At 31.7% G+C, this 16,565-nt stretch overlaps 1 protein-coding gene across 1 annotated transcript in view; it reads left to right on the top strand.

Annotated features, from left to right (window-relative positions):
• The window catches only part of LOC145256401 (N-acetylgalactosaminyltransferase 7-like), a 125,013-nt gene that overhangs the window by 84,144 nt on the left and 24,304 nt on the right, over positions 1–16,565 (top strand). The window contains exons 9-10 of the mRNA XM_080115264.1: positions 4,119–4,340; positions 13,705–13,806. Coding sequence (XP_079971390.1) covers positions 4,119–4,340; positions 13,705–13,806 — 324 coding nt within the window. The remainder of the gene's footprint in view (positions 1–4,118; positions 4,341–13,704; positions 13,807–16,565) is intronic.

Below are 16,565 nucleotides of genomic sequence, written 5' to 3'. Positions count from 1 at the left end.
CTATTATGACCCCTTAAAATTTATTGTTTTGGGCTCAAATCAAGTTATTAAGTTAGATCTATGTCCAAGTAACCTATATCTAAAATTTCAAATATTTAGACCCAAACTTGGTGGAGGCGTTTGGTAGGGTTCTCAAAGGTCAAATCGTTGAACTTTGACCCCCTTAATAGCCAAATTTCTGGCCGAAAACGGATTACAAAGATTTTCCCAAATCTCAGTACCCTGTATATCAAATTTCGAGTCTGTAAACTTAAAATTGACAAAGTTATTGCGTTGGAAAATGTACCCACACAGACACGTTCACTTTTATATCTCTCTGTCTTCTATCTTCTATAAATTTGTTTCTCTTTTTTGTGTATTGGTATTCATATTAAAAATCCTCTTTTCTATTTATTTAGAAAGAAAATACAATTTTCTTATATCTTGGTTGTGGAATTGCATTCACTAGCAAAAGATCTAGCTAATTTGTATTTTTCACACACACACACGTCCACTTTTATATCTATCTATACTCCTATAAATTCGTTTTTCTTTTGCGTTTATTGTTATTCATATTAAAAATCATCTTTTCTATTTATTTAAAAAGAAAATAAAACTTTGTTATATATGGTTTGTGGAATTGCATTCACAAGCAAAAGATCTAGTTAATTTGCATATTCTTTTAAACATTCATTTTAATTAATTCCCTATCAGTTTTTTCGGTTTTCTTATGGGATGATCATCTTTAGTTAACTATTACGTGCATTCATGCAGATATTCTACTTGACTTATTCTTGCATAATATTTGCATAAAAAGTTTATAGTAAACACAAAATTGTTTCCATATATATTTATGTATACGTATATATTTTTGTTTAGCAAATTTTGCCTACCAAACTTCTCCTAGAGTGTTTGGTCTACAGACATGAAACTTCATATATAAGGTATTTGAATCCATGTAAAACTTTAAATTTGGGGTTTAGCTCGAAAAAAATCGGTACAAATGTGTGAAAATTAAAAAAAAAAAAATGAAATTTGCTAGATGAAGGTCAAATGCTGGCATTACGAATGCATAAAGTAGTAGCTATTGGTTCATGTTTTAATTTTTAGCCTTACGGTAAATATGTTTTCATAGCCCAGTCATTGACGGCAGAAGCAAAATAAATTGTGAGCGTAACGTTTTGGTTTCGATTCTCGGTGGTGGCGCATGAATCTTTTTTTTTATATACTTTTTTAATCATTACTATATATTGCATCCAATCTATCTATCTATCTATCTATATCTATCTATCTATCTATCTCTCTCTCTCTCTCTCTCTATATATATATATATATATATATATATCTATATATATAGAAATAAACATGTCTGTGTGTGTCTGTGTCTGTGTCTGTGTCTGTGTACATTTCCCTACACAATAACTCTATCAATTTTCAGTCTACAGACTCGAAATTTGATATACAAGGTAATGAGATTTCGAAAATCTTTGTAATCCTTTTTCGGCCAGAAATTTGGCTGTGAAGAGGTCAAAGTTCAACGATTTGACTTTTAAGAACTCTACCAAACTCCTCCGCAAATTTTGGGTCTAAACACTTGAAATTTTAGATATAGGTTTCTTGGACATAGATCTAACTTAACTTGATTAGAGTCCCAAACAATTAATGTTAAGGGGTCATAATAGGCGTCAAAGTTTTAAAATTTTGACTGTTTTTTTTTCTTTGCTCAACACACCTCCAAACACCCTGGCAACGCCGGGTTGAAATGCTAGTATATATATATATATATATATATATATATATATATATATATATATATATATATATATATATATATAGTGTTGGAAGTTTTTAACTTTTAAAACAATACAAAAAAAAATTATCATTCGTTAGAAAACCATTTAGTCAGTAAGTCATTCAATCACCTGCAATCATTGCATAAACTTGCTCTCTCAAATTCACTATAGTACCATTTATTTTTTAAGGGATCATCAGTTGTTTACCATGAAGCATTGTTTCGGGGATTTAAAAAAAAAATAGTATATTACATCATGGCTCCTCAGCCGTGTTAATCAAACACCAACTCCCTCAATCTTAGGAAAAAAACATGTTACAAATATTAGATCTAGTTTCCTATTCTTAATTACTTTATCTAACCTATACATGTAATAAAAATGAATTTCTTACCTGTGAGATTCGTCTGTTTCCAAATATATATATATGCACTCTAGCGGGAATGTCCGACGTTGCCTAGGATTGAATGAGAATGTTCCACACTTACAATACTTTTATTGTCACTAAAATCCATGAAATCGCCCATTTTTCAATCAATTTTTAATTGCCTGCTGTAGCTGGGGAGCTTCACATACCTCCATGCAGTGACTTAGTCTACAATACCTTGTAGTCTACATTGCACTATAGAAAACCTACTGTTGATTTTATAAAATTAATTAAATCAAAGTTTAAATGAAAGTCAAGTACCATAGTTCAATTGTGTGTTTACATGTGATTTTATCCGCTTTGAAAGCATTTAAATATAAGTCAATCAGTAAGTTAGAAATTAATTTACAATGCAGGATTTTTTAAAATAAACTTTTTTTTTGTTTATGATCCAAAATTTCTGTGATATATCACCTTTATCAGAGATTTCCATTCCTTTCTTCCCCTAGTCATAGATGAAATATCTGACATGAAAATTACAATTTTTTACAAATATTTGTAACTAGCAAAGTTTTAATATAATTTAATGCTGCAAACATTTTTTAATTTATGGTTTACAGCCTATTTCATCATTTTGATTACTGGGGGGGGGGCATTTGGCTTTGCCCGGTCATAAAATGTGCTTAAATATGATATTTTAATTTGTCCAGATTTCATATATATTATCAAAGAGTCGTGATTTCCAAAGTAATTAAAAAAATATTTAGGTGCCATCAGCTAGAATTGAAACTGAAAGCAAAACTGGCATTCAAAGCTGGTGACGTTACCACTGTACAAACGTAACACGCATATGAACTGATTAAAAATAAACTAAAATGAATGTACAAATTTATAACGATTTTTTCAATTTTTACCCCTTTTTGTTCCTTAAAATCTATTTTAAACGGCTAAAGACCCATTAGAAAACGCTTCATAAAAAATCCAATCATTTGAGGCCCCTAGCGTTGCTCTGCGACTTTTAGTTTCGGAAGAGATAGAGTTTGAAAATGTGGAGACAGACAGACAGACATAGTGAGTTTTATAAATTAGATTTAACACTACTTTCCTAATATAGAATACGAAAAAATATCTTGCTATAATATAATAAAAACAAAACTAACTGAAAACAAATACTGGGCAACACCGGTTGAGGGCATCTAGTCTATAAAAAAATGTGTTGTCTCTGTATTTCTTTCTTTCTGCTCAATTTGAAGACAAGATCAAACACAACTTTCTTCAGTAAAATTTTCATGGAATCTTATTGTGGTACTAAATTTGTATGTTCTATTAGGGCTTTTCCAATAATATCATGAGAGTGGGAGGGGTTGCATTCAATCTGGACACACAATCAGCAAAGACGTTTTATTTTATTTTTGAACTGAAAAGGTCTGTCCCGCCATTTTTTTTTGTGTGTGTTTTATCTTTATTTACCCTAAACAAGGCATATTGCCATTAAAGTGTTAGCAGCTACTGTGATAGGAGTCAGATTTATGAGGAATCAACCTGGTTGGAAAGTTGGGCAACAAAATATTCACATTACATTCACATTTATATATATTAGCACAGGGAAAACAGGTAGCATGCAGGGAATTCCAAATACAAACAGTCCAAAGAAAGAAACTATCAGAGTAGAAAATCTTCTGGTGTCTAGGGAACTTTACAGTAAAGGGATGGAAGTTAACAGCTAGTCAGATGTGTCGAATGTCTATTTTCATTTATGGGGTACAAGTGCATTAAGTTCATCGGAGCTCATGGAAGTATATTGCTATGGAATTATTCATGAAGTAAACACAGTAATGCAGTGGAGCAATGTGACAGGGGCTGAAGCTTGGAAGACAGTGCGGGACCTATTAGGTTAAGTTTGAATTAGCATTTTTGTCAATATGAAATTTAGTTGAATGGCCCCAGCTGTTTATTTTTTGTTGTTGTTTTCGTTTTTACAGAATTACATGCGTGTTGTGGAGGTTTGGTTGGATCCAAAGCATAAAAAATACTTTTACACTCGGGAACCGTCAGCTGAAGGATATCCGATTGGAGACATCACTCAGCAGTTAAAATTTAAGAAGGATCATAAATGTAAAAGCTTCCAGTGGTTTATGGAAAATGTAGCAACAGAAGTGTATGAAAAGTTCCCAGCCCCACCGCCAAATAAATACTGGGGAGAGGTGAGTAATCTTTAATTAAAAGAACAAGAAATCATATGCACAAGGGTCGTTCTAAAAGTAAGGCCTCCTATGTTTTGCTAAAAACTAAAATGTTGATGGGCTACAAAGACGGGAGTGGTACTGTTAAAGCGGGCGACTTTTGTGCTCTAGAATTTATTTTTCTACATAATCACCACCATTCTCAATGCACTTTTACCAGACTTTTTTGATGCCTCAGTCATAAAATTAAGGTCATGCTTTTTTGATGCCTCAGTCATAAAATTAAGGTCATACTTTTTTGATACCTCAGTCATACAATTAAGGTCATGCTTTTTTGATGCCTCAGTCATACAATTAAGGTCATGCTTTTTTGATGCCTCAGTCATAAAATTAAGGTCATGCTTTTTTGATACCTCAGTCATAAAATTAAGGTCATGCTTTTTTGATGCCTCAGTAAAACAATTAAGGTCATACTTTTTTGATACCTCAATCATACAATTAAGGTCATGCTTTTTTGATGCCTCAGTCATACAATTAAGGTCATACTTTTTTGATGCCTCAGTCATACAATTAAGGTCATGCTTTTTTGATGCCTCAGTCATAAAATTAAGGTCATGCTTTTTTGATGCCTCAGTCATACAATTAAGGTCATGCTTTTTTGATGCCTCAGTCATACAATTAAGGTCATGCTTTTTTGATGCCTCAGTCATAAAATTAAGGTCATGCTTTTTTGATGCCTCAGTCATACAATTAAGGTCATGCTTTTTTGATACCTCAGTCATAAAATTAAGGTCATGCTTTTTTGATGCCTCAGTCATACAATTAAGGTCATGCTTTTTTGATGCCTCAGTCATAAAATTAAGGTCATGCTTTTTTGATGCCTCAGTCATACAATTAAGGTCATGCTTTTTTGATGCCTCAGTCATAAAATTAAGGTCATGCTTTTTTGATGCCTCAGTCATACAATTAAGGTCATGCTTTTTTGATACCTCAGTCATAAAATTAAGGTCATGCTTTTTTGATGCCTCAGTCATACAATTAAGGTCATGCTTTTTTGATGCCTCAGTCATACAATTAAGGTCATGCATTTTTGATGCCTCAATCATACAATTAAGGTCATGCTTTTTTGATGCCTCAGTCATACAATTAAGGTCATGCTTTTTTGATGCCTCAGTCATACAATTAAGGTCATGCTTTTTTGATGCCTCAGTCATACAATTAAGGTCATGCTTTGTCACTCAAATCTCTGTTGCCACTCTGAAATCGATGAACTCTGCTGACATCAAATGCATTGACTTCGTAAACGTTTAACAGGCAACGATAAACACTGATCGGTTCTATTTTTTCTGCAGGGAGGAATTCAATGGGGCATCTCTGTTTCTGATGCACGTCCATAATAATAATAACAATAATAATAATAGTAATAACAATAATAACAATAATAATAATAATAATAATAATAACTAGCGGGACCTGTGGAAATTCCACAGCAGCATTTTTCCTATGCAATATATTGTTGCTGGGCATGCTGTGAGCGTTCTATTCAGCATGAATGAAGGCACAATCATATTCTAGTTTTTTTTTTATTAAAACTGTACTGCCCCCTTACTAAAATAATAACTTTGATATATTTCATGGGCTGATTATTTCATTACAAACACACCGGTCAATTAACTTATATTTGATCCTTTTTCATAATTATTGAATATGTTACTATGTTCGACAATAATTTTGCATAATTTCAACCCATATTATCGCCTCTCCCTTTACTAAAATAGTAAATTTGATATATTGTATCGGCTGATTATTTTATAAAAAACACAACTATCAATTAACTCACATTTCATCATTTTTAATAATTCTTGGATATGGTACTAAATTTGACAATAATGTTTCATCATTTAAACTCACCATATCACACACCTTACTAAAATAATAACTTTGATATATTTTCTAGGCTGATTATTTCATTACAAACACACACATAAATCAACTTACATTTCATCATTTTTCGTAATTCTTGGATATGTTATTAATTTCGACAATATTTTTTTTATAATTTAAACCAACGTTGTTGCCCAACCTTACTAAAATAATAACTTTGATATATTTGCTGGGCTGATTATTTCATTACAAACACACTAATCAATTAACCTCCATTTCATCATTTTTCATAATTCTTGGGTATGTTACTAATTTCGACAATCATTTTTCATAATTTATACGCACATTATTGCCCCCTCTTAATAAAATAATAGCTATGAAATAATGTCTGGGCTTATTGTTTTATTACAAACACACTAATGCATGAAATCACATTTAATCATTTTTCATAATTCTTGGATATGTTACTTATTTCGACAATCATTTTTCATAATTTTAACCCACATTTTCGCCCTTCTCTCTTTACTAAATAATAACTTTGATATATTGTCTAGGCTGATTATTTCCTTACAAACACACCAATCAAATAATATTTCATCATTTTTTCGTAATTCATGGATATGTTACTAATTTCGACAATAATTTTTCATAATTTAAGCCCTCCTTATCTTCTTCCCCTTTACTTATATAATAACTTTGATATATTGTCTAGGCTGATTATTTTATTATAAACACACCAATCAATTAAATCACATTTCCTCATTTTTCGTAATTATTGGATATCTTACTAATTTCGACAATAATTTTTTATAATTTAAACCATCCTCGTCGCCCTCTCTTACTAAAAAATTACTTTGATATATTTCTGGGCTGATTATTTCATAAAAAACATAACTATCAATTAACTCGCACTTCATCATTTTTCTTAATTCTTTGATATGTTACTCATTTCAACAATTATTTTTAATATTTTAACCCACATTATCAACCACCCACTACAAACATAACAACTTTGATATATTATCTGGGATGATTATTTCATTTCAAACACACCAATCAATTAACTCACATTTTGTCATTTTTCATAATTCTTGGATATGTTACTTATGTCGACAATCATTTTTCATCATTTTAATCCACATCATCGCCCCACTAACTAAAATAATAACTTTGATATATTGTCTGGTCTGATAATTTCATTGCAAACACACTAATGCATTAAATAACATATTATCATTTTTCATAATTCTTGGATATATTACTAATTTTGACTATTATTTTTCATAATTTAAACCATCCTTATCGCCCTCTCTTACTTATATAATTACTTTGATATATTTCCTGGGCTGATTATTTTATGATAAACACACAATCGATTAACTCACATTTAATCTTTGTTCATAATCCTGGATATGTTACTAATTTCGACAATAATTTTTATAATTAAAAACCCACATTATGCCTCTCCCTCCTACTTATATAATATATTTGATATATTGTCTGGGCTTATTATATCATTACAAACACACCAGTCAAGTAACTCACATTTCAACAATTTTCATAATTCTTGGATATGTTACTAATTTCGACAATAATTTTCATAGCTTTAACCCACTATGTCGCTCCCCCTTACTTAAATTACTTCGATATATTGCCTGGACTGATTATTTCATTACAAACAAATCAATAAATTCTGGGTATTCTCATAGTATAAATGTTTCACCTATCTTATCCAATCCCGGGTGACACCGCATATTCTGCTAATATATATCGATCCTGTCAGAAGTGAGCCTGTTCATCCCAAAGTGTTCTGTCTAAGGCGATCTTCAGCCTCTCGAGAATAATCCCACTCAGTATTTTTCCTGGTATGGATAGTAGCATGATTCCTCTCTAGTTATTACAAGATGAGAGATCACCTTTCTTTGGCAGCTTTACGAGGTGTCCTTGCTTCCAGTCTATTGATACTCGTTCTTGCCTCCAGATCTTGGTGAGAAGGGGGTGCAGCATCTAAGTTGAGGTCTCGATATCTGCCTTGAGTGCTTCAGGGAGTATTCCGTCAGGACCTGCTGCCTTGCCTGACTTGATTGATTTTATGGCGCTGATGATCTCTGCCTTGCTGGGCGGGTTGGTGTTGATGTCTGGTGGGGTGGGTTGGTGGTGAAGTGTCTAGTCGGGTGGGTGCTGCTGGTCTGTTGAGTGTTTCCTTGAAATGCTCTGCCCATCTTGCTCTCTGCTCATCTTCTGTTGCGATGGCATTCCCATTCTTGTCTTTCACAGGGCGGCTTGGGTTGTTGTTCTTCCTGGAGAGTGTCCTGGTGATTTTATATAGTCTCTTAATGTTATGTTGGTCTGCTGCAGTTTGTACCTCCGTGGTGAGCTCCTCTATGAACCTTCCCTTGTCTCCATGTGCACTGCGTTTAACTTCCTTGTTTGTCTTCCAGTATCGCACATGTAGTTCTTGTTTCTCTACCAGGTCTTGCATCTGGTTGATAGTGTCTTTCAAGTTCTTTCTCTCCATAATGGGTGCCCAGGTGTCCATTGTCAGACATTCTTTGTGCTTCTTCGTCTTCTTGCTCAGGATTGTTTTGCATCAGACCACCACCTGGTTGTGGCAGTGGTGAGAACAAAGCTGACCTCCTACAAAGATAATAATAATAATAATAATAATAATAATAATAATAATAATAATAATACCAGGAATGCATTACACTCAAAGGCGATGTTGACCGACTCTATGTGAAAAGGAAAGACGGCGGGAGAGGACTAGTTTGTATAGGAGACTGTGTGAATGATAAAAAAGAACCAAAATACATAATGCAGAACACTGAAAGCATAATTATGGCAGCGAGAGACACTGAAAAAATCAACAAAACAGAAACAAAGGATAAGACAAGAAAAGAAAAATGGGAAGAGAAATAACTACATGGAAAGTTCATAAGAATGACAAAAGATGAGAATAACGAAAACTCTTGGACATGGATGTGAAAAGAACACATAAACAAAGAAACTGAATTCCTAATAACTGCAGCACAGGATAACTCGATAAGAACCAACCACATCAAAGCAAAGATCGACAAAACAAGAAAACAGCAAATGCAGACTCTATGGACAAAGTACACTGAGAATTATGCAAACAACTGCATCTCAAATGCACAGAAATGGTACAAGGGTAAGCCGGCAACAGTACTTGAAAACAGGAATCACAAAATCCTATAAGACATGGACATACAAACATAAACCCATCCAAGCAAGAAGACCAGATGTCATAATAATTAACAAGAAAGAAAAGTCCTGTCAAATCGTAGACTTTGCTGTTCCAGCTGATCACAAACTGAATATCAAGGAGAGGAAAAACAGAGCTAGCCAGAAAGCTCAGGTTCAATTTTCATAAGTTTAATGAATGTCTTTCTACCAGATTTTTATACCAATGTTTATTTCCACACCGCCAACATGGTCCAGGTGGATTTTTTCCCTGTTTCTTTCTCTGGTTATTTTTTGAAGTCGAATTTTTCTTTTGGTGGATCTTTTTAATATGCGACACTCCGCTTTCCTCTATGTCACGACTGTCTTGTTTCAACACAATAAACCGTTGCCAGTCTTCCAATACATTTTGTAGTTTTAAGTTCGGTTCGTTTTCAAGTTTATTTAAAACATGACGCCTGATTTCAGCGTCTTTATTTAAGACCAGTCCTTGCACAAATATTAAACATTTAAAATTATCTGCTGATAATTCGTCCAGTTTAAAATCGTTGCAATGTTTGTTCACTATACTTGCATAAGTAGTGTAGTCGTCTTCCTCTCTTCTAGTAACATTCATACATTTATATCGATTATAGAAAAGAAACGTTTTTGCAGAAAACAGTTCTGTAAGTAGCGTAACTGTTTCTTCGAAGCTCAACTTACTGGTCTTTTTTGGGAGAATAAAATTCACGAACTTTGTATGCTCGGCTGTTCCCAATTGCCTTAGCAAAAGCCTAACTTTTTTTTGCGTCTGACCAGGTGCTACAATCCAATATAAAAATATCCTCATATCGTCTATAGTACTGGACAAAAGTGACATCGTCTTCTGGATTATAATTGAAATTTTCAATAGCGGCCCACACAGCTGTTTGAGAAAATGTGTTATGATTATTGTCCACTTTAGTTAACTGTGTTGTCTCCAGAATTTTTCTTTGTTCCTCCTGTGTTTTCATCAACATTTCCTCGATGCGTTTCTGTTGTTGAAGCATTTTTTCTTCAAATGCTTGTTTAAATTTCTCTTCTCTTTCTACTTGTTGTTGAATTTGCAGCTTTTGCAACGCAAGATTTTGCTCTGCCTGGAAGTGGAACAATTTCAACCGTGAATCTTTGAATTTCGCATCCATCATATGAATTCAATTTACAATTTACGCTTGTATTAAAGAAATATTCCTTAGTAAAAAAAATCAACCAAGTTTTCTTTCCCAATTCTTTTTGTTTGAAGAACAACACTTTAGCAGTTCTTTTGTACCTTAATTTGTTAAACACTATCTTTCTAGAAATCCAGCAAAATAACATTTGTTTAAATTTTTTTTTATTTGCACGCGTTTTTATGTAGCAAAAATAAAATCTGTCGCTTTAAATATCTGACGAATTTGTATGGGAAACTTTTAGTTGCTTTGTTTTTTTTACCTTCTTTGCAAAAATGACTTGATTCTTTACGTGTTTGCTAAGCACAAATGACGTATGCGAATAATTATTTTTCACAGTCTGTCTCTTTTTCTCCTGACAAAGTCAAGCATGTTTTTTTTTTCAAATCCCAGATGTTATGGAAATAACGATAAGCTTACATGATATTTGCTAGTTGGTTTTGGACATTTAACCTTGCAGAAGAAAATTCTTACCATAGGAAAAAATGGCTTTTGGTGAAGAAAAAAATAACCCTTTTCCCTTTCTAAAACACTTGGTAAGTGTGTTCAGTTATTAAATAATTGACAACATTCGGGGTTTTCGCTGTAGATTCTGGTAGCAAGTTTTTTCCCGTCACCAAATTATATTGTAGTAATTAATTCGCTGTTAATCCTTGCGTATCTAAATATCTGTTGAAATGACAAAGGTGTTCTGCCATAAAGATTTTACGAATCTTTATTTCAATCATTTTTGGTGATTCTCTGCAGTGATGGTCGTTTCGATTCCTTGTCGCTAATCTGTTGTGTCGTGGAATAACAGTGAAAATAAGAACAATCAAGTTGAGGTTCGGTTAAGGAACAAGTGTATTAACAATAATGTACAAAGATAGGAAAGCGTGTATATCTGCTGGGCTCTCGGCTAGCAGTTGAAGTGCAGTCGCATCTCTCTCACCGGTGTTGGAATTACTAGCGCTATTTATAGTGCTAATCGGTGTAAATTCCTCTGTTCAAGGAAGGTTTGTATAGCAATAATAATAATAATAATAATAATAATAATAATAATAATAATATAATTAATAATTATTATAATCGTAGTTATAAAAATAATAATATAAAAAATAATAATAATTTAAAATATTAATATAATTAATAACAAAAAACTTATAATAATGATAACAATAATAATAGTAAAATAATAAAATAATATTAATATTAAAAATAATAATAAGAATAAAATAATAATAAGAATAAAATAATAATAAATATAAAATAATAATAATGACAAAATAATAATAATAATAATAATAATAATGATAATGATAATGATGATGATGATAATAATAATGATAATAAAATAACACAAATAATAAGATTAATAAAAGTAATAATAATAATAATAGAAATAAATAATATTTATAATAATAATGATGATGAAAATAATGATAATAAATATGAAAATAATAATAAAAAACAATAAAAATAATAAAATAATGATAATAATGATAACGAAAACATTAAAAAAGTTAATAATTATAAAAATAATAAATAATAATAATAACGATAGCAATATTAAAAATAAAACAAAAATGATATTAATAAATAATAATAATAGTAATAAAGAAAATTTTTTTTTTTTTTACACAGTGATCACCACTTATCAAGGCCCGGAAGCCACTCAGGGATAAGGGTTATGTAATGATAGTAATAAAATAATTATAAATATAATAATAATGATAATAATAAAATAATAATAATAACAATAATAACAATAAAATAACAATTTTAATAATAGCAGCATAATAATAATAATAATAATAATAATAATAATAATAATAATAATAATAATAATAATTATTATTATTATTATATTAATCAAAATAATTATAATAATAAAAATACTGAGAATAATGATAATAATAATAAAATAATAATAATAATAATAATAATAATAATAAAAGTAAAAATAATAATAATAATAAAAATCATAGTAATAATAATAAGAAATAGTAATAAGAAAAATTATAATAATAATAAAATAATAATAATAACAGCAACACAAATGATAATAATAATAAAAGTAATAATAATAAAGATAATAAAATAATAATATAAATAAAAAATAATAAGAAGAAGAAAAGAAAAATCATAGTAATAATAAAAGTAATAATAATAAGTAGAAAAGTAAAAGAAATAATAATAATAATAATAATAATAATAATAATAATAATAATAGTAACAATAATAATAACAAAAATGTAATAACAATAATAGTAATAATAATAATAATAATTATAATGAAAATAAATTAATAATAATAATAATAATAATCATAGTAATAAGAAAAAAAATAATAATAACAAAAGTAAAAGATATAATAATAATAATAATAATAATAATAATAATAATAATAATAATAATAATAATAATAATATTTGCTTTCCAGCTGACTGCAATATGATCGTCTGGTGTCATCTTCAAGGGTGAAATTTCAAATTTCTAAATTTTGTTAAACATTTTCTGCATCTTCTTTCGTTCAGACATTCTTTTACTTAAACAGTTGAGTGAATATGATAAGTATCTTCAGTTACGGAACTACAAATTTTTTAAACTCATAAACATGTGTGTCTCAAAAGACTTACTGTCATTTTTTACTGTGTTTTGGGAGAATTACACAGCATTAAAACGACATCCGTCCATAGCCTTGAGGCCCTGGGGGAGGGGCATAGGCCATCTACAACTTTTGTAGATGCTTTTGTAGCGAGGAATTCTTTTTACAGAGTGAGGGTGCTGGCCGCACGCCCAACCTTCCCAGAATGTACATACAACGCCTAGCCTTCCCAAATTGTCATCCATCTGGTACTGGCCAGGCTCAACGTTGCTTAACTTTGGTGATCTGGTGAGAACTGGTGTGTCAACGTGATTGTGCCGTATATTAAAACGACATGCATCATGCTAAATCAGTAATTTCACTTAAATAATAATCTTTTCAAAACGCTTAATTTCATTTTTAAGATGTGTTTTAATGAATAATTCTTCTGTATTATTCATTTTTGATTTTATGATCTCAGTTGTTTATGATCTCAGTTGTTTATGATCTCAAATGAATTAAAGGTTTTATTTAATTCTTTCTTTAGATTATATTGGTGAACACTTCCCAATGTTTTGACACTCATGGTCAAAGTGTCGGTGGTGGCCCGATTGGCATCAGTTCCTGTCATCACTTTGGCGGCAACCAGGTATGTTATGTATTTATCATGTTATTTCTAATCAGGTAATTTAATGTTGTGCCATTGTAGACAGAAGTGAATCCAGATGTCTGCCTGTCAGGTACGCATACTCAATTTTTTCTGTACAATGAATGTCTCCATATAGCTATAACTCACAACTTCCGATGGACATTGGCTTGTTATTACATTTGATAACTATCTGCTGTCGGGTTGTGTGAACATAGCACTTGAAACTTAATCAAATAATAATGAGAAGGAGGTAAATGCTTATCAAAAATCGTCTTGAATTTTTGTTGTGAACATCACTTCTGCTGCTGACATCTAAGACGATCATGCTATACCTTGCAGAAAATCATGCATGGTTTTCTGTGTAGGAGTACTCCCTTGCTTTTTTAATGCTTTCTTAAAAGTACCAACATAATGCTCTGCCTGATCGAGGTGTTCTACTAGAAACGACCGACAAAACCGTTTGAATTCACTGGGTGTGAATTGAGTACCGTTATGTGATACAACACAATCCCAAACTCCAAAACATGCAAATAAACCAATTGTTTTTTCTGTGATTTTGTTTTTACACTTACTTATCTGTCGTCATTGATGAAGCTAACCACTGCAAACAGAAAATCGAACCTGTCTAATGGCCCAGCAAAGTTAATATGGATTCTCGATCATCGTCAGTCTGTTTTAGGTTAAGGTTTGAATTTTTTGCTGTTAACATGCACCATTTACATGATTTAACTGTATTCTCAATATCTTGATCTATGTTCGTCTGTAAGTTTCACAAGTTTTATGCCTGTAGACCCAACACAAAATTATTTTAGAATACGTTTTAGCAATGTCGGCAGAATGATCACCCAATCACTGTTTCTCAAATTTCGGTATAAATCTAAACACTCCATCTGTATGACTGATCTTTGAAGAATGGGAGATATTCCACCTTGTAGTTATAATTTAGGAGAATAATTCCACATCTCTCATATATGTTAGCCGCATGTGTAGGCAAGCTTTTAATTCATAATTTGTTGATAATAAAGGTTTGTGATCAATTTGTAATATGAATATTCTTCCGTGCATGAAACGGTGAAACTTTGTTAACATAAAAATCATATCTATCATATCTTCTGTTTATATTTGTGAGAAGCTCTTCTCGGATGGTAAAAGTATATGAGAACCATCGTCCATTCTATGTAAAACACATATTTGTATGCATCACATTGTGGATGATAATAAGTTAAAAATATATCAGAAGTGAGAATAGTCTTCACTTTCTCAAATGCTTCTTGGCATTCTGCCATTCACATCCAGTCGTTATCCTTCCTTAATAATTTGTTTAAAGGCTTAGGTTGTTCATACTAAACATAAATATGATATGGTAATTTGCTAATAGAATTCAACCAAGAAAATATATTTTCTGGTGCCATATTCTTTGGGTTGGCTATTCTCTCATTCTTGTCTATTATTTGTCCCAGATGATTTGTTGCAAAACATTTTTTTTCTTTTAGTTTGAAACGAAATCTAGATTTCTTTGGAAAATGTGCATGTGCACTTTATGTTGCTGATTTTCCTTTGTGGACAGAAACCACACTAGATGATCTGAAAATCACCCTTTCTCAAGTACATGATATCATAAAAAACCTAAACACCTCAAAAGTATGTGGACCTGATCTCATCTCACCTGTGCTATTTCAAAAAAATGCTCTGCTGAGGTTGCTCCAGTTCTCTCCAAACTTTTCAACAAATGCCTTGAATCTTGCTTTCCTGACTGCTTACAAGAATTCTGGCGAAAGAACTGACCCATTAAATTATCACCTCATTAGCCTCCTCCTCTCTTCACCAAGATGATTCCATAATTAATTGCGCTCTAGTCGACCACCTTACAGCTGCTAAACTTCTGTCAGACCAACAATATGCATTTAGGCAAGTTCGTTCTACTGCAGATAAACTTCCTAATTTCGGTCATGGATATGACCTTAAACTATACCCAGTGGTGAGGCCCCAGCTTGCGGGCTTTGGGGAGTGTGGAGCCACCCTTTAATTGCCATTGCTCCCAGGTCCACTCTGACCCGGAGTGGTAGTACCTGTTAAGGTCCCAACTATGGGTTAAATAAAAACCAACTTGAAAACAAATATATTCTATTAAAAAATTTTTCTTAAATCTTTGGATTTGGCATTAAATAACCTGAAAAGGGTTGATATGCCGTAAAACAAAAACCAACCAACCTTCCTAATTTCTGAACATATATACCATGCATTCAGTAAAGCAGAAGAAAATAGGGCAGTAGCCCTAGATATATCTAAAGCTTTTGATAGGGTATGGCACGATGGTCTTCTAAAGAAAATCAGATCATATGGAAGAATACTTAACATAATTAAATTAAATAAAAGAAGAATCCAGGTTGTCCTCGATTGTCGTACGTCAAAACAATATGATATAAATGTGGGTGTACCTCAAGGGTCGATCCTTGCACCTTTATTTATTCCTGATACAATTGTTTCTGAGATGGGCATATTTGCTGATGACACCACGCTCTATAGCAGGCACATGGGGCAAACGAATGGGCACATATCTGAGGCAATAGCGGAAACCCTAGAGGAAGACCTCCAGTCAGTAGTAGAATGGGGACAAAAATGGATGGTGACATTCAATGCTGCTAAGATTAAGATTATTCCTTTAATAATTGCAAGAAACCTTCTAAACCATCAACAACTATGACTAACAATAAATTACCTGAAAGTACTTCGTTTAAACTCCTTGGCTTAACGTTCAC

This window comes from Euprymna scolopes, chromosome 32 (assembly GCF_053919585.1).
Source record: "Euprymna scolopes isolate OS-2025 chromosome 32, ASM5391958v1, whole genome shotgun sequence".
Lineage (NCBI taxonomy): Eukaryota > Metazoa > Mollusca > Cephalopoda > Sepiida > Sepiolidae > Euprymna > Euprymna scolopes.
The sequence above is the reverse complement of the archived record's forward strand: the minus strand, read 5'-3'. Positions and strand labels throughout refer to the sequence as shown.